This window comes from Chinchilla lanigera, unplaced genomic scaffold (assembly GCF_000276665.1).
Source record: "Chinchilla lanigera isolate Chin_1 unplaced genomic scaffold, ChiLan1.0 scaffold00127, whole genome shotgun sequence".
NCBI classification, from domain to species: domain Eukaryota; kingdom Metazoa; phylum Chordata; class Mammalia; order Rodentia; family Chinchillidae; genus Chinchilla; species Chinchilla lanigera.
This window is the reverse complement of record NW_004955528.1, coordinates 651696-677773: the sequence shown is the minus strand read 5'-3', so window position 1 is coordinate 677773 and position 26078 is coordinate 651696. Positions and strand designations below refer to the sequence as shown.

The 26078-nt window shown below is 60.5% G+C and overlaps 3 protein-coding genes across 4 annotated transcripts in view; 1 reads left to right on the top strand and 2 right to left on the bottom strand.

Moving 5' to 3' along the window:
* Positions 1 to 442, bottom strand: part of Srms (src-related kinase lacking C-terminal regulatory tyrosine and N-terminal myristylation sites) — a gene marked incomplete in the record, with an annotated part of 8572 nt that extends 8130 nt beyond the window's left edge. Inside the window, 1 exon segment of the mRNA XM_013507512.1 lies at positions 1 to 442. Within this exon segment, the coding sequence (XP_013362966.1) occupies positions 1 to 146 (146 nt within the window).
* A 4336-nt stretch (positions 443 to 4778) lies between these two features.
* On the top strand, positions 4779 to 7211 carry LOC102009102 (chromosome unknown open reading frame, human C20orf195). The gene is made up of 2 exons (XM_005409959.2): positions 4779 to 4930; positions 6121 to 7211. The coding sequence occupies exon 2, from the start codon at positions 6131 to 6133 to the stop codon at positions 7130 to 7132; it is 1002 nt and encodes a 333-aa protein (XP_005410016.1). The 5' UTR covers positions 4779 to 4930; positions 6121 to 6130; the 3' UTR covers positions 7133 to 7211.
* A 3639-nt stretch (positions 7212 to 10850) lies between these two features.
* Positions 10851 to 25393, bottom strand: Helz2 (helicase with zinc finger 2, transcriptional coactivator). Of its 2 annotated transcripts, none has more exons than XM_013507493.1 (19): positions 25079 to 25393; positions 23292 to 24412; positions 22792 to 22969; positions 22612 to 22719; positions 21427 to 21941; positions 20684 to 21325; positions 18771 to 19554; positions 18507 to 18582; positions 14678 to 18386; positions 14463 to 14581; positions 14248 to 14379; positions 14007 to 14165; positions 13784 to 13928; positions 13586 to 13702; positions 13323 to 13515; positions 12810 to 13163; positions 12537 to 12732; positions 12276 to 12443; positions 10851 to 12183 (listed from the first exon to the last, which is right to left on the bottom strand). In XM_013507493.1, exons 2-19 carry the CDS (start codon positions 24323 to 24325, stop codon positions 12059 to 12061), a joined length of 8754 nt encoding a protein of 2917 aa, XP_013362947.1. In that variant the 5' UTR covers positions 24326 to 24412; positions 25079 to 25393; the 3' UTR covers positions 10851 to 12058. The 2 variants fall into 2 exon arrangements, with proteins under 2 accessions (XP_013362947.1, XP_005410014.1); XM_005409957.2 differs by having other exon boundaries at positions 12537 to 12693.
* Positions 25394 to 26078: the final 685 nt, after the last annotated feature.

The following is a 26078-nucleotide window of genomic DNA, read 5'->3' as shown; positions in this document are numbered from 1 at the left end:
GGGCCCGGCGGCACCAGGCTGTCGTCCTTCGGCTCCTCCGCCGGCCAGATCTTGTCCCAGAAGAAGGACAGAAACGTCAGGCGCTTCCTGAGGAAAGGCTCCATGCCGCCGGAGGGCGAAGGGCTGGGGTGCCGACGGAGGCGCATGGGGCAGGCGCGTCTACAGGAGCTCGAGCGAGCGCAAAGCAGGAAGGGCCGGTGGGACAGCCAGGTGTGGGTGCTCCCTGCGCAGGGTTCCTCCTGGGCCCTGGCTGTGCGTGCCAGGCCGTACCCACCCCACGGGTACTCCAAGGGGGCGCCCAGCTCCCGCCTGCCTCCCGGCCCAAGTCCCAAAGGGCAGGGCCAAGGGTGGACCCCAGCCCCGGCCACACAGCGCCCTCAGTCCGGGATCCCTGGGTGTGGCAGTAGGAATCTGACAGGTGAGAGCCACTAGGGCAGCCTGCGCAGGGGGCGGGGCTGAGGAGGGCTGGACAGCGGCTCTGCCCACTCCTGTCCAGGCCCATGCAGGAGGGTGTGGCTCTGTCCTGCCAGGCCCACAGGCCAGCGAGGGAGCCCAGCTAGCAGCCTCCCAGGCAGGGGTCCACGCGGAGCACCACTGCTCAGCACTAGTGAGCTGGACTTGTATGAAAACGATGTAGTCAACCTTTGGCCAGACCTCTTAAGTCACAGAGCCCTGTGCAGAGCGGATGCCAGCCCAGCAAGCCCAGCGGTGGCCTCTGCATAGCAGCGAACCTCAGAGCACAGCCAGCATTTAGCATCCCGGTCCTCAAGTGGAAAGTGCAGTGGTGGTGACTGCAGGCTTTCAGGGAGAAGCAGGTGCACAGAGAGCACCAGACACCACTGACAGTGGATGTGGCTTGGGGCCACTCATGGGCCACCCCGCAGGGAGGCGGCGGCTTGGGACATCTGGGCCCCAGCTGGGGACGAGGGCCAGGCGGCCGGCATGTGGGTAGGGGTGGCAGGCACGTCCCAGGTGGGCTCACACGGGACACTGAAGTGAACTGCCTGCCACCCAGGCGGACCCCTTAGTGGGGGAGGTGGGGGGAGTGGGTCCCAGCCAGCCCAGTTCATGAGCATGGCCGTGGGACGGGGGCTGAGGGGTCCTCCTCCCTGTGCTAACCTCCAGGGAGAAGTGAGCGCCTAAGGGGTCTGCACCAAACCTCTCACCCATTAGAGGATCGCCACAGAACCCCCCTGCCTCTGTGTCAGCAGCGCCAGACCTCACTTCTACACTGGCGCGTGAAGACCGCCAGTATGAAGACCGGCACAGCAGTGCCCGTCAGTCCTCTATATCTAGTTTTGCCTTCCTGGTGGGAAACCCAGTTCCTGTCTCCAACCGGCCAGTGTGAAGACCGCCCACCGCTGCCCCCGTGCGGATGGAGGGCTTCCTGAACAGCCAGCCCTTGAGGGGGAGCAACACAGCTATGGCCCCTGTGATTGGCAGGGGGGCCCATGTGGCCAAGCCCCCCCCACAGCCTGAGTGGCCTGGGGTGCCCTGAGAGGCACAAGCCAGGCCACCTGGAGACTCCTTTTGTGGGGCAGGGGCATCCAGAAGAATATAATTACAAATGTGAAAGGGGCTGGGGATTTAGCTCAGCAGCAAAAGCGCCTGCCCGGCAAGCGCAAGGTCGTGAGTTCGGTTCCCGGTACCGGAGAAAAACCAAAAAAAAAAAAAAAAATGTGAAACCGCAGCCTGGGAAGGGGCTCCAGGCTCTGACTGCCGGCCCTGCGTCTCGCCCGCCGTCTACCCTTCGTCTCTGCACAGCAGTGCCCGTCAGTCCTCTATATCTAGTTTTGCCTTCCTGGTGGGAAACCCAGTTCCTGTCTCCAACCAAGAAGCCATAGGGAGGCCTGCTTGGCTGTGGGAGGCTCTCCCGTGTGCTGACTGTGTGGGGTCAGGCATTAGGGCACTGAATGCAGATTGCCCGCAGATACCCCCTGTCCCGCAAAGCCAGAGGGTCCTGGCCTCTGGCACTCAGCACATTCCATGTGCAGCTGGAGCCAGGGGTGTGTGTGTCAGAATCAGAGGGAGGAGGGGGCCGCGGTGACGGGGTGGGGGTGGGGGCTCACCCAACTGCTGTCATGCCACAGAAGTGCTCACAGTGGAGGGGTCTCCTGCCTCCTTCCTCCCCAGGGTCAGGGCAGGGAGGGGAATCTGCCGGGCAGTAGGGATTCAGCCCCCAAAGGCGGCGCACCTATTTCCTGGTGACCAGCATGGAAGGTCTGAACCCTCAGACGTGGGAAGAGGGAGAAAGGCCTAGGGGATCTTCAGGCCCAGGCCCAGGCCACAGAGTTCCCAGGCAACTTGGCCATTCCTAGACTTTCCAACCCAGAGGGTTCTACAAACCTACACTTTACCTGACCTTTCACCCTGCCCTTGCCTGCAACCCTCACTCTACCCACCCGACCCTATACCCTACCCTGCACCTCGCACCATTACACCTTACCTCTCCCACTCTCCACTCTCCACAGCCTGCACCCCAGCTGACCCCACAATGCCCACATCCCGCACCACATCCCACACCCTGTACCCCAGGCCCTGAGCCAGGCCTCGGTCCCAGCTCCAGCTGCACAGTGCTGCCCAGCCTCGCCCTCTGTCCTGATACCTGCCGTCCTCCACCTCCCAGGCCCACATCCTCTCCCTCCGCACCCCGGCCCACGCCTGCCACACTCACAGGCCAGGCGATGGTGCCGCAGCAGCCAGCCCGAGTTCCCCAAGTCCATCCCCTTTGGAGGTGCTGGCCACACTCCTCCTTCCCTCATTCCACCCATCTACGCGCCTGAACCCTGCCAGGCAGCCTTGATGCCCCCTCCCCTCTGATTCTGCTGCTCAGCACCCCCCCCCCCCGTTAGCTCCCCTCCACTGGCCAGGCGGGGCTGCAGAGCGGGGGAGGGCATGGTAGGATCACATGAGACAGGTCAGACGGCCCACTCTGGTCCCATCGACGACTCACGGGCCATGGGCCTGGGTCGTGCTTTCCCCGCCTAAGAGCAGTGCAGCACCAGGAAGGACACCGACCAGGTGAGCCGGGCAGAGGTGGGCCCTGGGTGCCTGGCTGAAGCTGGCTGCAGGAGCCCTGGGCCCCGTGTCTGGAGGCCTCAGCTACAAGCGTCTCTATGGCTGGGATGAGCCCCCTCCTCCAGGGCTGGGACCTCAGTGCCCCATGGGGTGCCACCCTCAGGGCCCAGGGACGCTATGTCCACAGGCTCAGCAGATCCCAAGTGCTCACTGCCCACCAGGCTCAGGCATGCTGACAACAACTGGTCCATCCCTGGCAAGGGCTGGCACAGGTCAGCCATGGAAAGGCGAGACTGGCACGCTGGCCCGGACGTCAGAAACCGGGCTGTGAGTGCTCCTGGGGGGAGCGGAGGTGACTGCAGAAGCTGAGGAGTGGCCGGCTGGCAGGTGGGCTGGCCGTGCTGGGCACTGAGGGGTTCCAAGGGTGTGGGCCTGCCCTGTGTCCGTCAGTACCAGTGTCCTGGTGTTGCCGCTCTGCAGATGCTGGAGGACATCTCAGATGTGGGGAAAGGGCCCCTCAGATCTGCTACTCCTCACAGCTGCATGGGAACCCACCTCACAATGAAGTCTGACTAAAAATAGATGGGAAAGTAGGAATAGGAAAAGAGTGGGGCGGATTGGGATGTGGCCAAGGAGCCTCAGAGAGGGGGGCTGCTCTGCCACCCACACCTCAAGGAAGGGCCTCCCCCTCCTTCTTCCCCCCCACTCCCCCCTTGCAAGTGCCAGCGCCTCCCAGACCTTCAGACAGTACCCCTTTGTCCAAATACTCTAGCTTCTATCCCTCAGACCCTAAATCAACAACGACCAGCCTGTAATCCCAGCACTTGGGAGGCTGAGGCAAGAGGATCACTGTGAGTTCAAGGCCAGCTTGCATCAAGGCTGAAAGAACTGTAACTTCCTGGCTCAGCAAAACAAAACGAAATTCCAAAACCAAAACCAAAACCAAAGACCACTGTTAGCATTTATTGAACCAGAGCCCAGGCAGGGGCAGAATCCGCACCACACCCACCCACCCCTCCCTCCCTCCCTCCTGGGACCTCTGCCTTAGGCGGGGCGGTGGGGTGGGGGGCAGGCAGATGGGCAGGAAAACCACCTCCCGAGGGTGCGGTCACCTCTGAGCTAAGGAGGCTGCGGCCGCCAAACAGGCTGGGCGGACTGGGAACCGCGTCCTCTTGAGAAGTTGGCTTGGACCTTGGGCTGGACGGGGCTCCCTCGAGGCAGGCGCCGCTGGGGGAGACCCCGTTGGCTTCCCTGTGGGGGTGTTGGGTGGCGACCGCACAGGTCCTGAGTCCAGTTTGGGGGTACAGACAGAAAGCTGAGCCTGAGAACTCCCTTGGGGCTCCCTGGACATGTGGAGACCCCACTTCTCCAGGCCCAGAGCAAAGCGTGAGCGTCGAAGGGCCCTGAGCGCAGGGAGCCGCTGACTGCTGGGCGGCTCCGCAGGGCTCGTCCACCGCTGCGGGTCACCGCCTCTCCCCAGCTCCGCTGGCCCGGGGTGGCTTCCAGGCGCCTGCTCCACCCCAGAGGCTCCGCAGCACAGGGACCCCGGGCCACGCGGTGCGCAGAGGCGTGCGGACCCCGGCTGTAGGGGGCTGCGCCCCGCAACCCCCCACCTCAACCCCCACCCTCGCCCCGACCCCGGCTGCAGCCGCGTGGGACGCTGGGCGGCGGAGAACCCTCTTCCCTTTGGCCACCGCAAGCTCGTGCTCTAGTCGCCGCCCCGCACCCCGCTAGCCGGAAGGGGCGTCACAATGGCGTCCGGTCTCCATGGCAACCCGGGGCTAGAGGCGAGAGGCCGGCTCGGAAGGCCCCGGATAGTTTGCCGCGGGGCTGCGTCCGCCTAGAGGCCCGGCCCAGGCCGGGGAGGTGGCCTGGCTCTCGGAGAGAGGGCCGGGCGCTCAGGAGACAAGGGGTAGGTAGAGGGGTTCCGGACGGAGGCAGGGGAGCTGGGAGTCCAAGGAATCGAACCGAGGCGAGGGGCGGAGATCCTTGGGACAAGTAGTTTGGCAGAGGTATCCTGGGGTCCGAGGTGAATGGGGGTGAAGCCAGCCTTTAACTGCTCAGGGCTGTTCCCAGCCGTCGAGTGCACTAGCCCCTCCATAAACACTCAAGAGCTTGAAACCTGGGTTTCAGGCCGAGGGGTGCACGGTGGACTCTGGGGTCAGGGGTTCAACCTTGGAACCAACCTGGAACAGTGCGGTGCACCTGTAGGCCCAGCTAATGGGGAAGCTGAAGCAGAAAGATCTTTCAAACCCAAGGAGTTGGAGGCCAGCCTGGGCGACATAGAGATAACTTGACTTCTTGGGGGTGGAGGGGGGAGCCACATGACATGGCAGATACCTGTAATCCCAGCTATTCGGGAGGCAGGAGAGTCGCAAGTCTGAGGTCAGTCCTCGAAATTTAGCGAGATCCCACCTCAAAATAAAAAAGTGGAAAGGGCTGGAGGTGGAGCTCTGTGGTAGAGTGCTTGCCTACCAAGCACCCGAGGAGATCCAGCTCCAGCCTTGGGCTGCCGGCTGTGATGTGGAGGATGGGCTCTACCCCTGCAGAGGCCTTTCCTGTGGCATCAGCGAGCTCTTCCGGGCACACAAGGTCCAGCTTGGGCAGTGAGGGCTTCGTACCAGAAGCCAGGACCATGGTGATTCCTCAGGGCCTGTCTTCAGCTAGCCCCATCCTTCTGCTGGGCAAATGGGGGGGATGTGGAGGGTCCCCAGAGGAACTGGCGGGTGAGGATGGTCCATGAACGCCCGAGCAGGTACCCCATGCTGCTCAGAACCCCAGGTTCTCTCCACAGCAGCTAGGGCACCGTCCCCCATGCCAGACAAGGAGTGTGGCCTGTGCCAGGCCCACCGCTGGCCTATGGCTGGATTTCTGTCTGGACGGCTTTGCCTGCAGAGCCGCCTGAGCCTGCTCTGTCTTGTCACTGCACAGGACAACTGGCCCCAGCGTCCACTTTGTCCCGATACACAGCTGACCGTCTGTCCTCCCTCAGCCCTTCTAGAGGGGTGTGTCAAGGAGGGCAGAAGGCCAGTGTGGGGCAGAGCCTGGGAGGGTGGCAGAGCCAGCCTGACAATGCAGCTCATGCGCAGCCCTCCCTGCCAGCTCCTAGAGAATGACCTTACGGGTGGCAGGCCTGGGCCTGGACAAGATGAAGCTGGATGGTCCACAGTCCTTCCTGGACACAGAGGAGGTAGAGGAGGTGGAGGATCAGCAGCTGCTGGAACCAGAGGCTTGGAAGACCTACATGGAGCGCCGCAACACCCTGAGGGAGTTCCTGACCTCCGACCTGAGTCCCCACCTGCTCAAGCGCCACCACGCCCGCATGCAGCTGCTTAAGAAGTGCTCCTACTACATCGAGATCCTCCCCAAGCACCTGGCCCTGGGCGACCAGAACTCACTGGTGCTGCCCAACACCATGCTTCAGCTCATTGACCCCTGGAAGTTCCAGCGCATGAAGAAGGTGGGCACGGCACAGACCAAGATCCAGCTCCTGCTGCTCGGGGACCTGCTGGAGCAGCTGGACCGCGGCCGCCTAGAGCTGGACTCCCTGCTTGAGTCACCGGACCCGCGGCCTTTCCTGGCTGGCTGGGGGCTCGTGGAGCAGCGCCTGGCAGATCTGTCGGCCATCATGGACAACTTCCTGGCCATGATGGTGCCAGGCCGCCTGCATATCAAGCACCGCCTGGTGTCCGACATCGGGCCCACCAAAATCCCACACATCCGGCTCATGCTGAGCACCAAGATGCCGGTCATGTTTGACCGGAAGGAGTCAGTGGCTCACTGGGATTGGGTCAGCCTGCACTGGTTTGTCACCGTGCAGCCGGCAGCACCGGAGCAGTTTGAGCTGCGCTTCAAGCTGCTGGAGCCACGGACACAGCAGGAGTGCATGCAGTGTGGTGTCATCCCCGTCGCAGCCTGCACCTTCGAAGTCCACAACCTGCTGCCCAATCGCACGTACAAGTTCACGGTCAAGCGGGCAGAGAGCTACACACTGGTGTACGAGCCCTGGCGGGACAGCCTCACCCTGCAGACCACTCCAGGGCCCCCTGAGGGGCTCACCCCCAATCGGCTGGGCAAGCCCAGCCCGCCCCTGATTGCACCTTCTGAGAGATGATTTTCTAATATTTATCCACTAATAAAGAGGAGTATACATACACTGAATTAAACAAACCTGCTTAAGGTTTAAAGTGGCAGCAGATGTGTGAGTGTTTTCCTGATAGCCCAGCATCCTATAAACCCAAGAACCCCCTAAGCTCTTGCAGTCTTTTCCAGAGGAGCCCCAGGCCAGGACAGCTGGAAGCGCCTCCTCCCTGGGAGCTACTGCAGCGTGACTTGGTCACCTCTGCCCCAGTGCCTTACTGTTGACACAGGGACATGACAGGCACCCGCAGAAGTGGAGGGAACCAACCTTTATTAGCCAGCTGTGACCCAGAGGAGCTGCATACTCCAAAATCTAGGCAACAAATAGCGTGGTGGGTAGGGGAGGTTTTATACTATAGTTTAAATTGGGTTGGGTTGGGCTGGTCCAGGTACAGAAAGCAGAACTCAGCAAAGCTGAAGCTGCAGGTGTTATGTCCCGAGGTCAGAAGTGTGACGGACACAGAAGCTAATTGTGGTTGTAAGATAAGCACAGAACATTGCCCATTGGGAGGGGTTGTGGGGCCTTGCACTCCAAGGCAGGAAGCGGGGGCTGATAAAAAAGGGGTGGGGGGGCTCAAGGTTCTGACTTTGCATTACCAGTTCCCCCATCCCCCTCACTGCAACCAGGCTCCACTTTCCTACCACCTTCTAGGCTAGGGCTCACTGAGGGGATGACACTTGGGGTCCTGTCGACCCGACTGGGGGCTTTTACAGCCCTGATGCTGGTCCCCAGCTTCCTTGGAATCAGAGTGCCCGAGGCAAGGAGGACATCTGACTTTCAAAACTGAAGTCCTGATGCCATGAAAGCTGGTGCTCACGAGTACCCCTAGCCAGAGGAGGGTATGGGCCCTGGCAAGGGAGCCTGCCCTGAGTCTCCCCAAGACACCAGCCAGCACTGTAGCACTGTGGGATGGCCACCTCACCACACGGCCCCCCTCACCAGCTGCTGGTGGTCCAACCCCACATGACACTTGGGTCCATAGCAACCAGACCCCTACTGCTGCTGGGAGCCTTGTGGTCAGTGCTCCCCAGCCTGGTCACCTGCCCCTGACATGGCCAGTAGACATGTCCCAGGAGGAGATGCACATCCAGGTCCAGAAGAACAGCGCCTTATACCCTGGGTGAGTCCAGGGAGAGCTGGCAGAGACCCCCGCACACCCATGGCCATCCCCGCCGTCCACCATTCACACACTGGTCACCAACAGCAAGCCCTCTGAGACGTCAGGTCCAGAAGGGGCAGGATGGTCAGGGACAGGGGCTGGGCATGGAGGTCTCCAGGCTGGGCTTAGGCTGAGTTGGGGCTCCCTTCCCTGACCTCTCCAGCCACAGTCCAGGGCTATGTGGCATCATGTGGCCATGGGGACTCCCGTCTGGATGTTCCATCCCAGGGGTTCTGGGCAGGTCAGCATACTCCACAGAAATGACCTGTGTCACAAGAAGGGTAGGACGGGTGCAGGCTAAGGGGTGTACAGATGGCCCCAGACCCTGGCACATTGACCTGGCGGCTTAGGGGGTCTCAGCACTTCCCGTCCCTCACCCTGGCCTGGCCTTGAACCTCCATTGGCCGAGCCCAGGCAGCCAACAGCCCAGAGGCGGGCATGCATGGAGCCCTCACCAGATGAGGCATTGGTGCTAGGGCACAGGTTCACCCCCCATTGGGCTTCACAGCTTCATCCCCGTCAGGAGCCAGGTTTCTGCTCTGCTCACGACTCAGCCATCCTCGCTGCCTGGCACCGGTTCAGCCTCCGCTTCCCAACGCACAAGCCTTTGGAGTTTCAAGGCCCCCCTCTCTCGGAAGCCCTCGCTGACCCGGGCCTGTAACGCCCACTGGGCTTGCCAAGGGACACTCGCTCCCTTGGCATAGAAGTAGATTTACTTCTATGACATAGAAATCTACTTGGCATAGAAGTAGATTTACTTCTATGACCGTCCCAGAACTGGCCTCTGAGCAGCAGCTCCTGCTGTCTTTCCCTCTGGGGGCACCTCTTTCCTTCCAGAGTCTCTCTGTGACCTCCCGCCCACCCGACCAACCCCCGCGCTGGCATGGGGACAGGGCCCTGCTGTGCTTTTCCTGTGTGCAGCTGGTGCGGGGAAGAAACCTGGCCGTGGACAAGACAGATGCTGAAGAACCCTGAGTCCCAAGTCCCCATGGAGGGGCTGTGGCATCCCAGGGAGCAGTTTCAGACCAGGCAGTGTGTCATCCTTGCCTCGCAGCTGCTGCAGCTAGGACTGAGTGCCATGGGCTGTATCCGCAGCACTGAACACAGCTCTCCAGCTGTGGAGTGTCCGTGGCGCACCCGCCCCTCCCAGATTCCTGTGGCCTTGGACAGATTGCCCTCAGCCATGAAATGGTGCTACCATCCCTCTGCACATGCCGCTGAGCCCAGTATTCTGTCCACTGTGAGCCTCTGATGGCCTTATGGCCACTTCCCAAGAAGGATGAAGCATAGCTCTTTTTGCCCCAACCAGACCTCAAAAACACCAGAAGAAGCTTTCAGTATGGTCTTTGTAATAAAACTATTATTCAATCATATGACACAGAGTTTGTGAAGAGATAAAAAAACTGGAATGTAGAAACTTGATTTGTAAAGAACATTTGCATTGAATAGGAAGCCTGCCAGAGAGCTCTGTGGAGGCCACAGGGAGGCCTGGTACCTCCTGGTGTGGACAGCTCTCGGGCAGCCCGCATCTCAGGAGGGGACAGGCTCCTGGCTGCACAGAGCGCTGCAAGAGGAAGACTGTGTTCAGGCCAGTTGTCCCACCTGGTGGGGTCTGAGGAGGTCCCCTAAAGAGGAGATGGGCACCTCAACTCATCACCCAGGAAAATAGGTTCATCAACTCTCAGCATGAAAAAAGAATCAGACACATCAGTGTAAGGCATGAGCAGATGTGTCAGGCAGAGTTGACAGGACGTGGAAGTAGGAAAGGACTCCAGCTTAAGCGACAGAAAGGGCACAGGTTGGCCCCCCTAAACAGTGAGGCCAGGCTTTAGATCCACTGGAGTGAGCAGAGTCTGGCTAGGGCTTTGGCAAGGGCTCTGAAAGAAGTCCTTTTGGCTTGAGGGGCAGTCCAGTCTCCACCAGATCGGGGTTTCTTCATGGCTCAGCCTTGGTCTTGTGAGGCTCTGCTGGAACCCACGTCATCACAGGCTTAGGGCAGCAGTGACCTCTGGGTACTGCCCACCATCCCTGCAAACCTCTTAGCTTGGTGTCCTCTGACTTGAAAGGGGGTGAGATCAGTCACAAACCTAGGGCTTGGTTTTGCTAACTTCAGGTCGGACTCTACCGGTGACCATGCTGAGCTGAGCAGGGGCTGGACCCAAAGTTTGATCAAATGAAGAGCGAGCTGTGTTCTGCTTTCAGCTGTCTCCTGGGCATCTGTATCACTGTGACGTAGTCAGAGGCCACAGCAGGGAAACAAGACTAACTGGGCCCTTACCTGGCTATGCATCCGAAGCATGACTGAGATAGGGACATGAATTAGTATTTTGCTAAAAACCATGACTCTTCATTTGAACCTACAAAGCCCAAAAGGTTAACTAAAAGTAGAACAAAGCTTGACTTCCATTTTGTATTCTTCAAAAGATTGGCTATAGGTACATTTTTTGCTTTTGTTTTGAGATAGGGTCTCGCTATGCAATCCAGGCTGGCCTTGAACTCACTATGTAGCCCAGGCTCAAACTCACAATGATCCTCTTGCCTCAGCCTCCCGAGTGCTGGAATTACAGGTGTGTGCCACCATGCCTGGCCACCATTTTTTTTTAAGTCTACGAAGTTGATTAGCCTTAAGTTTACTTAGCCTATCTTATCCCCTTTCAAAGTAGAAGACACCAAGAGTAACTAAAGTACTTCTCAAGATTCAGAAGGACGTCCAATTCCCAGCCTTATGCTGTCCAGCTCCAGACCCTTCCCCGGAGCGACGACTGCAATCTCCAGCCATCATCTTGAACGAGAGTGACCTGGGTACCAGGCTGAATAGGGAGGGCCTCACATGACCAAAACTACTGCAGAGATAATCACTTTACAGGGTGGAATCAGCCCTCGAGCCAAGAGGGTTCCTGCAGAGCTGGAAGCCAGAATTGAGACAGGGACCTGTCAGAGCCCAGCCCACCTCAGCTGGTCCTGCAGAGATGGCCGGTGCTTCCTGGGTGGCCGGTCTGGGCCTCTGCACCAGGTTGCCCCTCCTCCGGGGCCCTTTCCCTACCTGCTCCTTCCTTTCTAAGGGACTGGCTTGATCTTTATCAGAGCTGCACTCCTTATTTTCTCCTAATTATAGCCTTTTCCTGTAATTCCTGCTTCAGCTTTAACTTCCATTATCACTAAGGCAAGGACCCACGCTCGTAGTTGACAACTGCTTTTAAGTTCCTGACTACCTCAGAAGAAAGTACTAATCGTGTTGATAGGGAGTAGCAGTTAAAGGCCCAGTTTTGCCTGTCCTGTGTCCCTGTGGTGGCCTATGACTGTGTTGGTCCCAAAGACCCTGGGCAAGGGGCACACACGGCTCAGAGCAGAAGCACAGCCTGGTGGGGTTGGGGCACCTTGTGGCTGGCACCCAGGAGTATCCGGCAGGCAGCTCTTCTCATCCCAGTAGGAGGCCAGGCCATACTGGTGCTGGCATCTGGCATGGCTCTGCCTTTCCTGCCCCAGCGGGACAGAGAACAATGAGGGAAGGGGAAGAGCCTTTCCTCCAGGGAGAGGACCTGCCTGAAGCCCAGGTTTTGGGGGCTGTCCTGTGAAGAGCAGCAAAGCAGAGTAAGCAGGCCGGGTTCCGCCCTTTCTTCCTCCTCCCAAGTTCAGGCACAAACAGGAAGATCACGTGGGGCTTGCTTCCTGTCATCCCAGTCTGCTGCCTGCCGCAGGCCCATGCTTCTGGCCCTCAGGGGCTGGGCTGCAGGGGCTCTTCACAGTGACACCGCAGGCCTCCTGCGGACCCGCACCTTGTTGGCCGGCACAAAGCTCTGCTGGCCCTTGCAGAAGTCCAGGAGACGGCGCCAGAGAGGGCAGCAGCTCAGCAGGACATGGTCTCCTGCGGGAGAGTGAGCAGCTCGCAGCCCTGCCCTGAGCCTCCTGGGAGCTGCCTCACCCATGCCCACCCAGCCCCCAGCCCCCAACCCTCACCAATCAGGCAGAGCCCCTCCTGGGCCCGGGTGATGGCTACGTTCACTTGGTTGGGGTCCACGACAAAGCCCAGGAACTTCCTGAGCCAGCTCTTGGTCGGCCGCTGGTCCACGTCACTCCTGGGGCATGTGCGGACAGTGCTTACCAGCACATAGCGCCATTCGCTTCCTGCGGGGTGGGGATGCGTTCAAGGCTGCCCCGCATGTCTGTTGCACACCCCCAGCCTCCCCCATCTGCAGCCTCCCCCAAAGCCAGCCTCACCTTGGCTCTTGGTGATGGAGGACACAGTCACTCCACTGACACCCTCCCGCATAAGGCCCTTGTTGATGGCTGCAGCCTGTGCATTATAGGGTGTGAGGATGGCGATGTCTTTGGGGTCCACTGTCGGGTCCAGTGTCAGCTGCTTGGTGATGCGGATCTGGGGAATGAAGTGGCAGGGGGAGCAGGACATAGGAGCCTTACTTCTTCCCTCAGCCCCAACTCCTGCTCCTGCTCTTCCTGCAGGAAGCCTTCCTGGACCCCTCTGACACTCACCACTTCTGCCACCTCCACCAGGTTGGCCCTGGAATTCTCATTCCCTTCCTCTGTGGTCACCAGCAGTCTCTGTTCGTGGCCCTGCACATAGCCGAAGATGACAGGGCAGCTGTCCTTGTCCGCATGGCCCAGGATGCTAGGTGGCCGCCACAGGTGCTGCCAGGTCTTCAGCTTCCCGCCATAGAACTCCACGGAGGGGAAGGTGCAGATGACCTCATGCATCCGGTACTGGGTGTCCAGCATGTAGGAGTCCCTGTGATAGCGCTCGAAGAGGGACTTCTCCATTCCCAGGTTTCGCACCTGCTCATTCTTGACCACAGGCCGCAGCTGCTTGTGGTCCCCCAGGAGAACCACCTGGAGGCACAAGCAGGCATGGCCCCGACACTCTGACACAGGGGCACCCTAGTTCCCTGCTGTCTTGCCCCCAGTGTCCACTTCTGCACACCCGGCACCCAGGACCAGCCACAGCCCGTGACACCCACCTGGGCCACTGGCCCCTCAACCTTCCCTCACCTTCTCGGCCTCTGAAAAGTGCACTAGAGGAATGAGGGTCTCGGGCTCGGTGGCCATGGCGGCCTCATCCACGAGGATCTGCCGGACATTGAGGGTTTGGAGGCAGGGGGAGGCTGCACAGCAGCAGGTGCACAGGATGACAGAGTGCCGAGCCAGCTCAAACTTCCGCGCCTCCCACATGACCCTCCTGTACCTGCACAGGACACGCTGTCACCCCATGGACGCGCCAGCAGGCAGCTCCTCATCCCAGCCCTGCTACTTACGAGGCGAGGTCCTCCCTGGAGAAGACTTCCCCTCTGCTCACCCGGGCATCAAACTCTCTGACCTTTGGCGCAAATGGGTTGGGGGCCTGTCGGATGCGGTGGTGCAGGGAGATGCTCCTGGGGTGGGGGCAGAGTCTCGGTGAACCCCTGTCCAATGTCTGGACTCCACCCAAGAGCAGACAGGCAGACGGGCCGCACCTGAGGGTCTGGTTTGGCCTCCCCTCCCGGGGGGTGTTGTGCAGGGCCCTGCTGCCCACACCCGGCACTGGGAACTCGGTGGCCTCACACTGCTCACTGTACACACGCAGGGGCTTCAGTTCTGCCCTCCAACTCAGGAGCATTCCTGCAGGTAGTAAAGACATGAGCAACTGCCCACTGGTGCCCAGCATCCCCAGAAGTCCCACCACAGCCCCCAGCACACCTGCCAGGACGTCCACAGACTTGTTGGAGGGGCCACAGTATAAGATGCACGGGCCCCCCCATGGCTGCTCTGTGTCGAGGCTTCTGATTGGTACTTGCTCCTGGTTTGACTTGTGGAACCAGAAGATGATGTGGAGGCCCACAAATGTCTTCCCTGTACCTGTGTCCAGAGAAAAGAGTGAGCAGCACGCATCCTGGGTGCTGGGCCTGTGTCCATGCCTTCCCTGGGATGTGGCCCCCACCTGGTGGACCCTGGATGACTGTGAACGGCTTCTCCAGAGCCTGTCTGATGGCCCTGTTCTGGCTGGCATTCAGCTTGTGGTGGCCCCCACGGATGTCAAAGGCCTGTTGCTTCAGGAACCTGTTAGCTGTCCCTGGGGAGGCATGGGGTAGTGCCCTGAGCACCCACGCAGGACAGCGAGGGCCTGACGGGGAGAAGGGGTGGGGGCAGACTTACCCCCGTGGTGGGGCTGCTGGTGAGAGGGGGCCCGGGGCTGCGGGATGGGCCGGCCGAGGGCAATGCTGACGACCAGCGGGGATGCCTCCTTCAGCCTCTGCACAGCTGCCTCCTTGCGGCTGCGGGTGAAGGAGAACCAGAAAGTCACCGGGACTGTCTCGAGGAAGGGGGTGCCTGCCCCACCCACCCATCAAGGCCTCTCCCCAGCCACTCACAGGTCAGGAAGCTGCTTGAGCAGCACCTCCACTGTGAACCGGGAGCTGGGCCTCAGCACACTTTCTGGAACTTTCTCCATGGCCATGTGGTGGATGAAGAAGCGCACCCCATTGGGGGCCTCCTGCTGGTCTGCCTGGTCCTCCTGGCCACGCCTGTCTGTGAGCCCGTGGGCCACCCAGGCATACGTGTCAGGATCGATGCTCAGGAGGGGGCCGAGGCTGCTGGGCCCAGGGGGTGGGCTGGCTGGTGGCACTGGAAGCCCCTCAAGCCGGATGCAGAGGTAGCAGCAGCTGAAGTCGATGTCAGTGCAGTTCTCCTGGAGGAAGTCAGGGTCCAGGTGGAAGGCACCCTGGAGCTGCCCCTGCTGTGTCCACTCTGCACTCCAGGAAATGCACACGTGCTGCAGCACGATGGAGTCATTCTCAGCAACAGCAGTGGTGACTGACTCCTGGGCACAGAGGGGCCCCCATATGAACAGGTACTCTTCCACGTCACAGTACCGGTCCCGCGAGGCCTGCTCTGCATGACACGAGAAGCATCTGACTGGGTGCTCTACATGCTCCAGGCAGAGACTAAGGCCAGGCGCCACGGTCCACAGCTGCAGGGTTGGGACCAGGAAGCCTCGCTGCATGCTGGCACAGAACTGGACCTGCAGAGTATCCCCACTGCGCAGCTCCCGGATCACCTCCAGGAAGTGGCCGCAGTGGCTCCGGTGCACCTGCACCAGCTGCCGCCTCTGACACTCACTCCCATTTTGTTCCTGGATGAGGGTGGCTGCCTCCAGCCAGCGCTCCTCTTCCACCAGGACCAGCAGCTGCTTCCACAGGGTTGTGTTGATGGCCCAGACATGTGGGTCAAACAGGGTGCCAGGCAGTGGAGAGGGCAGCTTGGACTCCTGCACAGAGTAGACGCGGCGCCGCCATACAAGTTTTAGGCCCCTCTGGCTTGTAAGGTCATGAGGGTGCTCAGCTAGCTGCAGGGAGTGATAGTGGACAGGGCATGGGTCGGGCAGGGTCTCTCGGTTGGCAGGGAAGAGGAGCTTGAAGCAGCGAGTGCCGGGCTCCACATTCACTACAAAGCCCAGCTTTTCTTGAGGCTGGGCCTTGAGGTGAGTGGCCAGGTGCAGGCTGCAGGCCCGTCGCTGGTAGCTCTGGGCACATGCATGCTGACGGGCAAAGTCCTGGCAGATTCGGTCGATGTCCCTGGAGGAGTACATGGAACCTCCTTGGCCCAGCGCCAGCAGGATCAGCCGCTGCAACACCACATCGAGGTACCTGCGGATGGGCGAAGTGGCCCATGTGTACCAGTCCACCCGCAATGCGTAGTGGCCAGTCAGCTGCTGTTCGCTCTGGCTGGAGCGGCCAAAAAAGGAGCGGCCCAGGGCCTTGCGCAGGTCCAGGCATGCAGGAGCCAGGGAGGGGTGCATGTCATCAGTGGTGATGAGATCTACCATCTGGCCATAATCCCGGCTGTGGGCAGCAAGTTGGACGTGCTTCCAGAGGGAGGACAGGAGGTACAGTTGTGTTTTGGGGCTGCTATGGCTGTGCAGGTGGTGGCGGAGGTGCAGTGACAAAGGTACCAGCTCTCTGTGCCTCTCGGATACAGCTTCGAGCTGGGCCATCAGGGGCTTGGGCTGCCATCTCAGGGGTGTGAGCGCCTGTGTGTGCTTGCTGCCCACCAAGAACTTGGCCACCAGGCTGTTGAACTGAATCATGTACTCTTGCACCATGATGTGGGCTGCACGGAAGCCTAGGGTGCTGTCCTCGTCAGGGGGCTCATAGTGGCAGGTGGCTTGCAGGCGACACCGGCGCAGCACCCGGGAGAAATAGCAGGCAGCCACCACACAGGCCTCCATGGAGTCCAGGCAAGCCGGCAGCTGCATACCAGCACCCTGGTGCTCCCTGATCAGCACCTCGGCCTCTTCATAGGATAGCTGCCGGTTAGAGCAGATGACAGTGGGTGCAAAGCGCAGGCCTCTGAGCTGGCCGCTGCCCTTGTCCAGGGTGAGGAAGAGAGAGATGGCCAGGCGGTCCTTGCCCGGCAGGAGGCTGAGCACATCTTGGCACAGGCTGGCTGGCAGCATGGACACTGGCTCCCTGTCAGGGGCGTAGAACACAGCACCCTGCCTGCGGGCCTCCACGTCCAGCACCCCATCCCTGGGCACAACACTGGCCACATCAGCAATGTGCACAGCCACCTCACACCTGGGACCCAGGTCCCGGACACTGAGGGCATCGTCCAGGTTGCAAGCACCCTGAGGGTCCACAGTGAAGGTCAGGAAACTGCGGCAATCCTCTCGGTGGCCAGCAGCTGGACTGAGTTCTGCATGGTATTTCTGCAGTGCCTTCGAGACGGAGGCCGAGTCCGGCGAGGAGGTTCGCAAGCCATGCTCCAGGCCAAGGATGTGGAGGCCCTGCTCCCAACTGGTGGCCTCAGGAAGCACCTCCAGGATGATGCCCAGGGGGTAGTAGAAACGCTCCCTCCACAGGATGATGCGGACCCAGAAGAGCTGTGTACGCCTGCCCTCAGCAGTGAGGCGCCTGTGCCCCACACACTGCACCTGGCCCTGGAGCAGACGGTGGATGGGAACCTGCAGTGGGTTCTTCAGATCAGCCACGAAGATCTTGGTCACAGAGCTGTTGATGGGGATCATGATGCGGGGATCCCACTCATCCATCCGGCACACAAATGCCAGCTCATCTCTCTTCCTCTTTAGCACACCCACCACGCGGCCCTGGAGCCTCCCCGGGGCACCACTCTCACCAGCCAACTGGCCCAGGAGCTGCACCAGCACCTCATCCCCGGTGAAGGCCATCCCACAGTTCAAGCGGCCCCTGATCTGGATGGGGCTAGAGGCCACCTCGTCCAGTGGAACAGCTGATGCCCGCTCAAAGGTCTCCTTCAGGAAGGTGCAACGGCGATATAGCTGAGGCTCTGAGCGCATCAGCTTCCTCAGCGTGGCCAAGGGCAGGTTCTTGTACTGCCGGGCCTGCCGTGGGGATGCAGGTCTGGCCATGGTGTCCAAGAGCCCATCCTCCCCAACAGTCACCATCACCTGCCGGCTCTCATCCAGGAGCTCCTGCAGGATGGCATCATCAGCATTGAGCTCACAGTCAAAGGGCCAGAAGTCAGACTCTGAGTCCTCAGCGTCCTCAGATGCTCCGCCCTCCGGGGCAGTTGGCCTTGCTGCTGGGCCCCCCTTGGCTGCGTACCCTCCTGGTGCTGGCTTCATCTGTGTCGTGGCTGCTTCCCTTGAGTTTGGACCCTCAACAGCTGTGTCCCCTGCCTTTGTCATTACTGTGGCCTTACTGTTCGTGGCTGTGTGCTCTGTGGCTGGGCCCCTGGCTGCCCTATCCAGGCTAGCGTCCCTGGCTACTGATGCCCAAGTTCTCTCTGCTCTGAGTGCCACGGGGTCCCAGTGCTGCCTCTGGGCCACACCCTGCTCGATCTGCGCCAAGGACAAGCCCTCGGGGAAGATACTGCGGTGCTCCATGCACTCATGGATGAAGCTCTTCCAGAGCTTGCTGCAGGCCCCAAAAGAGCAAAGGGCCATGGCATCACCTACAGCCACCAGCTGGGACTGCGCTCGGGTCATGACTGTGTTCAGCACACGAGCATCGGTGAAGAACTCCAAGGTGGGCGCCCCAGGGCTGAGTAGGCTGTGGCGGTTGTGGACAGTGCTCAGCACCACTACCCGGAACTCCCGCCCTGCAGGAAGACAAGCATCAGGCTGCCAGGCAGGAGAGCTGGCCAGCCTCTGCCCCCAGCCCGACCCCTGCAGATGCAAAACTGAAGGGTGGGCCAGTTCAGTTCTTACTGCTCACCCACCTGGCAGAATCTCAAAGTTGCCCACAGACACCTCACTCAGGTTCCTCCTCCTCAGCTCCTGCCTCAGTGCACTGACCTGGAGACAACACCGGCACAGGGTGCATGAGGAGTCAGACGCCTGGCCAGGAGGGACCCTTCCCACTGAGCCCTGGCCACCCTCAGCCTTCCAGTCCTGCTTCCAACCGTGTGGCTCCGCCTGGAAGGTGGACACAAAAGCCTCTCTCACAGGTGGGGAAGCTGCAGAAGTCAGCTGGCCAGGCTCACCTGAGCACCATGCGAGACAGCACAGATGCTCTTCTGCTCCCGAACACCCCAGCAGTGGGGCCAGGTGTTGTAGACCTCCTGTACCTTCTCCACCACCTGTGTGACCTCCGCTGGGTTCAGCCAGGATGCCATGGACATGTCCTGCTCGGGAGTGCCTGCCACGTGGCAGAACATGAGTGGGTACTGTCGGGGGTGGGGTGGGACCTTGCCACTGGCCTGGATGGGGTTGCCCTTGGCCACGTAGAAGTGGCGAGAGATGAAGCCAATGATGGCGGCTGTGGAGCGGTAGTTCTCGTGAAAGATGATGCGGCTCTGCCGAGCGACCTCGTGTGCCTCCTGCTGGTAGTGAAGGAAGAGGCGGTACAGCAGGGTGTGCTTGGCAGACTTGGCCCTGGGCACACTGAAGAGCCTAGGGGTGACCTGCAAGTGGTCCCCTGCCAGCACCACATGGGTGTGCGGTGAGGCATAGGCCAGCGGCGTGAGGGCCTCACACTCCAGCATCTGGGCAGCCTCATCGATGAGGATGTGGGAGAAGAAGCCAGTAGGCACCCGGAGCTCACGGGCCTGTGAGGTGGTGGTGACCACCACACGGTGCCCTGCCAGCTCCGCCTTTGTGGGCAGGCGGAAGGCTCTGAAGTCCTCTGTCAGGCAGCAGTACCGCAGTGTGGTTGGGTCTGTCTGGTTTAGTGGCCGGTCGGTGTACATCACCCGGAGAGGAGCTGCCTCAGGGTGGCCCTTGCTGACATAGCCATGGAAATACTCCCGGATGTAGATGTCGGCAGCACTGTGAAGGGACAAGGCATATGTCTGGTGAACACCTGCTGTGCGCAGACACCCCTAGACATCAGGGCAGCCATGAGTGGAGGGAGTTCCTGCCAGAAGCGTGAGGGTCTGCAGAGGAGCCAGACATACAGCAGAGGAGAGGCTACAGAAGAAGAGAGGTCAGCCACGGCAAAGAGGCTGAGCAGGAGAGGGGCACCTGGGCGGTCAGGACAGACTCAAAGGGGGAGGTGCTGGCATTGTAGCCCAGGCAGGGGACAGAGGTGAAGGAACCAGCCATGACCTGAGGCAGCCAGGTGTCCAGAGGCTGGCGCTGGCCCTGCGCACAGCTCCCAGGCACTGTCAATGGGGGCAAGGGTGAGGAGGCCAGCGGACAGCTGTGGCATCTTCTCAGCAAGCCATCGTGCTGCCCTGCTGGTCTCTCAGGCCCTGGGAAGATGGGCCCGTCCGCCCACCCTGACTCTGCACCAAGGAGGACTGGCCTGTGCAGTGCAGACACTCCTCCTCTGACGACCCACCCGTTGGACCACTGTTGGGACCTAGACACATCTGGACTTACAGCGCAGCACTGCAGGCAGCAGTGCGGCCTCACAGTCTCTTCCACAACACAGTGCGTTATTTTCTGCTGACTGTGCGTACAGCACAGGACTGCAGTTTATGTTATTATACATCACAGTGCCCCATGGAAGAGTTATGCAAATAAAAGTAAATTCATCAAGTTGGTGTTTTTATCATTCCTTTGTTCTGAATATTGTAATGTACATACTGTATACAATTCCTCGTTGAGCAACCAATTTAACATTCTAGGTGCAGAACTGAAACTCGGTCATTAAACGAGGAATGACTATATCTGATGTTAGGGAACTAAGAAAATCACGTTGGCCAAAGAGGAACTTCTTGGCTGAGAAATCTGAGTTTCTGAAAACACAAACCAAAGAGCATTGCCAAGAATGCTGGGTAGGCCCAGCCACATCCCTACCGTCAATCCTCTCCTTGCTCCAGTACCTCTGGGTGTGCCTGAGGGAACGCCCACTGGGCCTGGTAAAGCCTTGGGCAGTTGGCCCTGCGAGTCAGGGCTGGACACCCCAGAAGCAAGACCGTGGTGGCAGGCCTGGCCGCAGCTGTGGGCTTACCTGTTGGTGTGTGTGCAGATGAGCACCCTGGTGTGAGGCTGCCGAACAACCTCCAGGGTGGCCATGGCCAGAGTGTAGGTCTTGCCAGTGCCAAAGGGGCCATAGATGAGCAACGGGGGGACAGGCTTCGTGCTTCCCGTGCTGCTGCCTGCAATGAGCCCCATGGCCAGCTTCTGCTTGTGGTTACCACGTAACAAGGGTGCGATGGGACGAGGACAGGGCAGGGCACAGGTGGGCAGGTCAGGCACCACCAGGCGCTCCTCGGGCAACGCATCTACTGCCTGATGCCAGAACCTGAAGTTGAGTGGGTCAATCTGGAACTGCACTTCCAAGGTGAGGCTGCCCTCAGCCTGCAGCCCCAGGGCCACACAGCACTGCTTAGGCAGAAGCAGCCACAACGCCTGCTCGGTGATGGCTCGCTTCTCCAGCCGCACCTCAAACACAGTGTTGTCAGGTGCAGGCACAGGGGCCACCAGGGCTGTGCTGACCTCCCGGCTCAGAAGAAAACCCTGGTCCGTGTCTGGCATCAGAGAAGAGGGGACAAGGACCTCAGCATAGAGGGCTCCTGGGGGTGCAAAGAGCATGCCAAGCGCCGGCGTCTGTAGTGAAGTCTTCAGGGACACACGGCCCCGCAGGCTCAGCCTGGTGTACCAGAGAACTGTGTCAGCTCACCAGGCCACAGCCCCAGAGCTGGCTCCTGCTGAGAACCTCAGCCTCCCCTCCACCTTCCAGCCCGGACTCACTTGGCCACGAGCTGCTGCCGAGCAGCCTCCTCCTCGTAGAGAAAGTGGTGCATGATCTGCCGATAGTTGGCGGGAGAGATGGGCTCCGAGGCCGGGCTGCAGTGACTGACCAGGGCCAGGGTGGGCACCTTGTACTTGGCCATCAGGGCTGCCTGCTCAGCTGGCTGCTCCACACAAGGCACCACGTGGCGGTTGCCAGGGTGCCAGCGCTCCAGCTCCTCAGGGCGGCCAGGTGCTGGCCTCCGGCAGAGCTCTGAGCAGTGTGCCTGGCCCAGCTGCAGCCCCAGCTTCCGAAGCAGCACCGGCCGACGACCAAAGTCAAAGACCACCCATTGCTCGAAGGTGCCGAAGGAGGTGGTCTGCACTCGCACCCCCACCTGGAACTCTGCTCGGGAGCTGGGCACACGGAAGCGCTCCCCGCTCGCGTAGAGCCGGCCTGGTGGGAGGCAGGGTGCCACCAGGGAGAAGACTGCTCCAGGCTCCTGCTTAAGCAAGGCCACATGTAGCAGAGGGTCCTGGGAGACGAGACTGAATGTGAGGTGGGCCCCCAACCCCTCTCACCCATCAGTGTGATACCTAGACCCCTCTCACCCTCCATATTTTTCCCACGTTTTTGAGACAAGGTCTGTCTATGGCCTTGAGCTCTCTGTGTAGCCCAGGTTGGCCTCCTGTCTCAGCCTCTCAAGTACTGAGATTACAGGTGTGTGTCACCACACCAGGGGCCTCCCACCCTCCTGAGAGGAGGCTGGGGCCACTTTCTAGGTGGAGGACCAACAGGTTGTTTTGCCTCTCTGAACCCTGGTTTCCTCTTATGCAAAGTGTGGTCACCGAAGCTGCCTGAGGAAGCCCTGTGGATATTAAAAGAGGTGAGATGGAGGGCCTGGGGCCTGGGGCGTCACCCGCTCTGAGGGCACCAGACCCTGGCAGATCTTTCCCTCATTTTAGCTTGCTCACTCCACAGAGTGAACCAGCTGGGCAGGGCTTCTATAATCGCTGTCCGCAGGTGAGGAAATGAAGCAGAGGCCACAGACTTGTCCTGTGTCACACAGACACAGAGGTGGAGCCACAGCGTCAGCTCCAGACCAAGGGCTTTCCACGTCTGCTCAGCTGTGTTCCACTCCCACGGGCTCCCCTCCACCTGGGCTAGGGCTGGGCCCCCATGCCTGAGTCCTGTATGAAGTCTACCTCAGAGTGGACACAGAACGCCCAGCTATGCTGGATCTTCTTCTCCTGGGCCCGATGTACGAGGGGCTGATGGCAGGTGACAGACACGCCGTGGACAGTCTCAGCCATCTGCACAGAGAAGCTGGCCTTCAGCGGATGCCCTGGGCCCCTTCCCCACCCACTGCCATAGTTGCTACTTACCACCGGGACCTCACTGCCACGTTGATCAGCCAGCAACCGATCCTGATACGACACCAGCCCATCCTGCCAGGCTGCCTGCTCCCGCAGCTCCATGGCGTGTGCCCGCCGGACCCACTCCTGCAGTTCCTGTTCTGAGTGTGCCTGAGTGCAGACGTCCCCGTACTCACAGAGGTCAGGCCTGGAGGGCAGTTTAGTTAGCAGGGCCACTTGGGTGCAGGCACAGGGTGAGATTGAGGCCAGCACCCCCTCGGCCCAGCCCTGGCCTGTGTGGGGAGCAGGAATGTTGTCCAGGTACAGATTCCATCTGCTGTCCCCAGGCCCAGGCCCAGCACAGACAGCACCCACAAGGGCCTTTCCTTACCCAAGCCTCCAGAGACCACTGTGGTGCCAGCCTGGCATGCAGCAGGTGGCAGGGAAGCCTCAGAACCAGTGAACCCCCTGGCCCTGGTGCCAAGGGGGGGTCCCTCCCGAGCCTCCAGTCTTCTACCAACTATCCTTACCTTGGGCAGAGCTCAAATTTGGAGAGCCCCATGGGTGGGGCGCGGTGCTCCCAGGGCACAGCCTGGTCAAAGGCCACCATCTGTGCATGCTCTAGGGAGGCACAATGGTTCTCAAAGGCCTCCTGAGAACGGTAGGTAACCAGGCAGGTGTAGCAGTACAGCTCTACCTCAGAGGGCTGGCTGCCCTGGCGGGACCGGCTGTGGGGAGCTGTGTGCTTGTCTTTCCCGAGGGTAGGCAATGCACGCAGGGCCTCTCGCTGGAGCCCACCCAACTGCTCAGCCTCCCACACAGCCATCTCCACAGCGCTGTGTGCAAACTGGCAGCGGGCTGCCCCGTGGCGGCACGGTTGCCCACGCTCCACAAACATGCAATAGCGCAGCGGACGGCCATTCTGGGGCTTTGGCCGCACTTCGGTGAACTGGCGCTTGTGGCCCTTGGTGCTGACATGTACCAGGAGTGCAGGGCAAGTTCCGTGCCCAGGGCACTGTCCCTGGGGGTCCACAGGGCGAAGACGCTGCGGGCAGTCCCTGAAGCAGTGGGCACAGAGCAGCTGAAAGTGGCCACCAAACTCCGCAAGGATGGTGTCAGCAGCCTCAGATAGCCCACGCTGGGGCTCATCGCCCCGCACTGCAGCCTTCAGCCACAGGCGGGAGAGGCTGTGCTTGCGTTCAAAGGTCCAAACCAGAGCCTCCTCAGGGCTTCGGGCAAAGGTGCACCTATTTCGGTGGTACTGGCAGCCCAGCCCAGGGCTGTAGTAGCGACACACTTTATATCGCCACGGCCTTGGGAAGCGGGGCCGGTGGCCCACCTCTCGCCAGACCTTTCTCTTGGCAGCTTGCTTAAAGCGAGCCAGAAGGATCTCACAGGAGCATCTGTGTGCCACCTTGTGCAGGACATAGGTGCTCTCATTGAGGCGCTGGGTGCAGCGGGGACAGCCCAGACAGAGGTCTATTTGGCTAAAGAGCGTGGCCAGAGGCAGCCCTCTGGTGGCCAAGGGGCTGGTGGGTGACATGCCACACCCCACGGACGCCATTTCTGATACTGGCCAGGCTGTTCAGGGTGGTGTTCAAGACTCCTGGGCTCAGCTGGTCCACTGGGACCACAGCCCACGGTGAGACATCTGGAACAGGAAATGCAGATTGGCAGAGGTCAAGCAAAATATTCACACATCCCCCTCCAGGCAGAGAGGGACAATTCTGCCCAGCCTGATGTCCAAGGAGTGGACTGTTGGGCAGCAGTCTTGACCTGTCCTGGGTCCACCAAGCCCCTTCCCCTCTTAAGGGTCTCCAGACCATGCCTAGAAGAAGCAGCTGTGGTAGCTGGTGGGTGGAAGAGAGGAGAGCCCTGGAGGTCACAGAAGACACCCGCTGGGCTGCATCTCTGGGCCCAGTGAGATCTGGAGCTCTGAGCACCCAAAGCCCTCAAGCTCCGGGTCTCCCAGCTCTTGTAAAGACAGAGCTTCTTTGGATGACTGTGTCCTACCTGGACTGGGCAGTGGCAGCCCAGGGAGGGGAGGTACCAGGAGTGTGGGGCAGTTCCTGGGCAGCTTCCTGCCCAGGCCTTTCCAAGTGGGACAGTTAATATTAGAGCTCCCCCAGATATGCAGGGAGAGGGTATGCCCAGGGTCCAGGGCTTAGCTGGTGTCCCCACCTCTATGGGGGAGGGAAGAGCCCTTAAAAACACTGCTAGTCAGGTCTAAGAGGAAATTTCAAGGGAAACTTTGGGGGATTCAGAAGTGATCTTTTAAAGGAAATGACTAGGGGGCAGCTAGAGTCTGAGAACTCACCTGCACCCCAAGTGGGAACTTCGGAGTCCAGAGAAAGTCTGCACAGCCAGGCAGCTGGAGCCAGCCAGGAGACAAGGGAGTTTGGGCTGCACTGCTGTGGGGCCGGGGGCGCTGGGATGCTGGGACCCCTCCAGGGCAGCTCACCCAGCACGCCTGCACATGGGCCTTTGTGGGTCCCCAAGCTTCCCAGGCTGCAGGGCACAGCCGCCCCCTCCCCTCCCCATCCAGTCCCTCCTACCGCGCGGGGCTCACCCTGCGTGCAGAGGCTCTGGCCAGAGCAGAGATCACTTTCGATTCTGCCCCTGGGGTGACTCAAACCTCTGACGCCTGATCACGGAAATTACCTCACTGCCCCCTGCCCCGCCCCCAGCACCGCCCTCAAGTGACAGCTCCCTTCCCTGCCCTGGCGCCCTGGAGACTCCCGCCGGTGAGAAGACCCCGGGTTCTCCAGGTCCGCCCAGTGTGGGATGTAAGCCAGCCCTTCCTCAGCTCCCAGCCCCACACTGACGCTCCCCGCTCCACCACAGTAGCTTCAGGTGCAGGGAGGAGAAGACGCAGCCTGGTGGTGACGGCTGACAGTACCATGCCCACTTGGGGTCAGACGCGCTCCTAGCAGGGGAAGATGGCACTCTCCACCCAACCCAGGAAACCCAGGTAGGTGAGAGGCCAAGGACCTGTGCTGAGCAGGGACCCTTTCCTAAAAGACACCAGCCCAATTATTATACTGGATATATAATAATTCTATCCAACCCCCTAAAATGACAGAGATATTCAGACTGTGCTGACATAGAATGAGAAAGAGAAACCGTCCCACCCCAGGGGCAGGAAGAGCTGGGAGTGTTTCGCAATCTCACTTGAGTTGTGCCTGACCTCCTGACCTCACTAGAGAAGTGCCACCACCAGCCTCAGGCGCTGCGGTCACCCCAGAGGCTGAGCTGACAGCAAAGTATCCCATCGCAGGCGGAGCCAGGGCACCTCAGCCTCACTGGTCCTGGCCTCA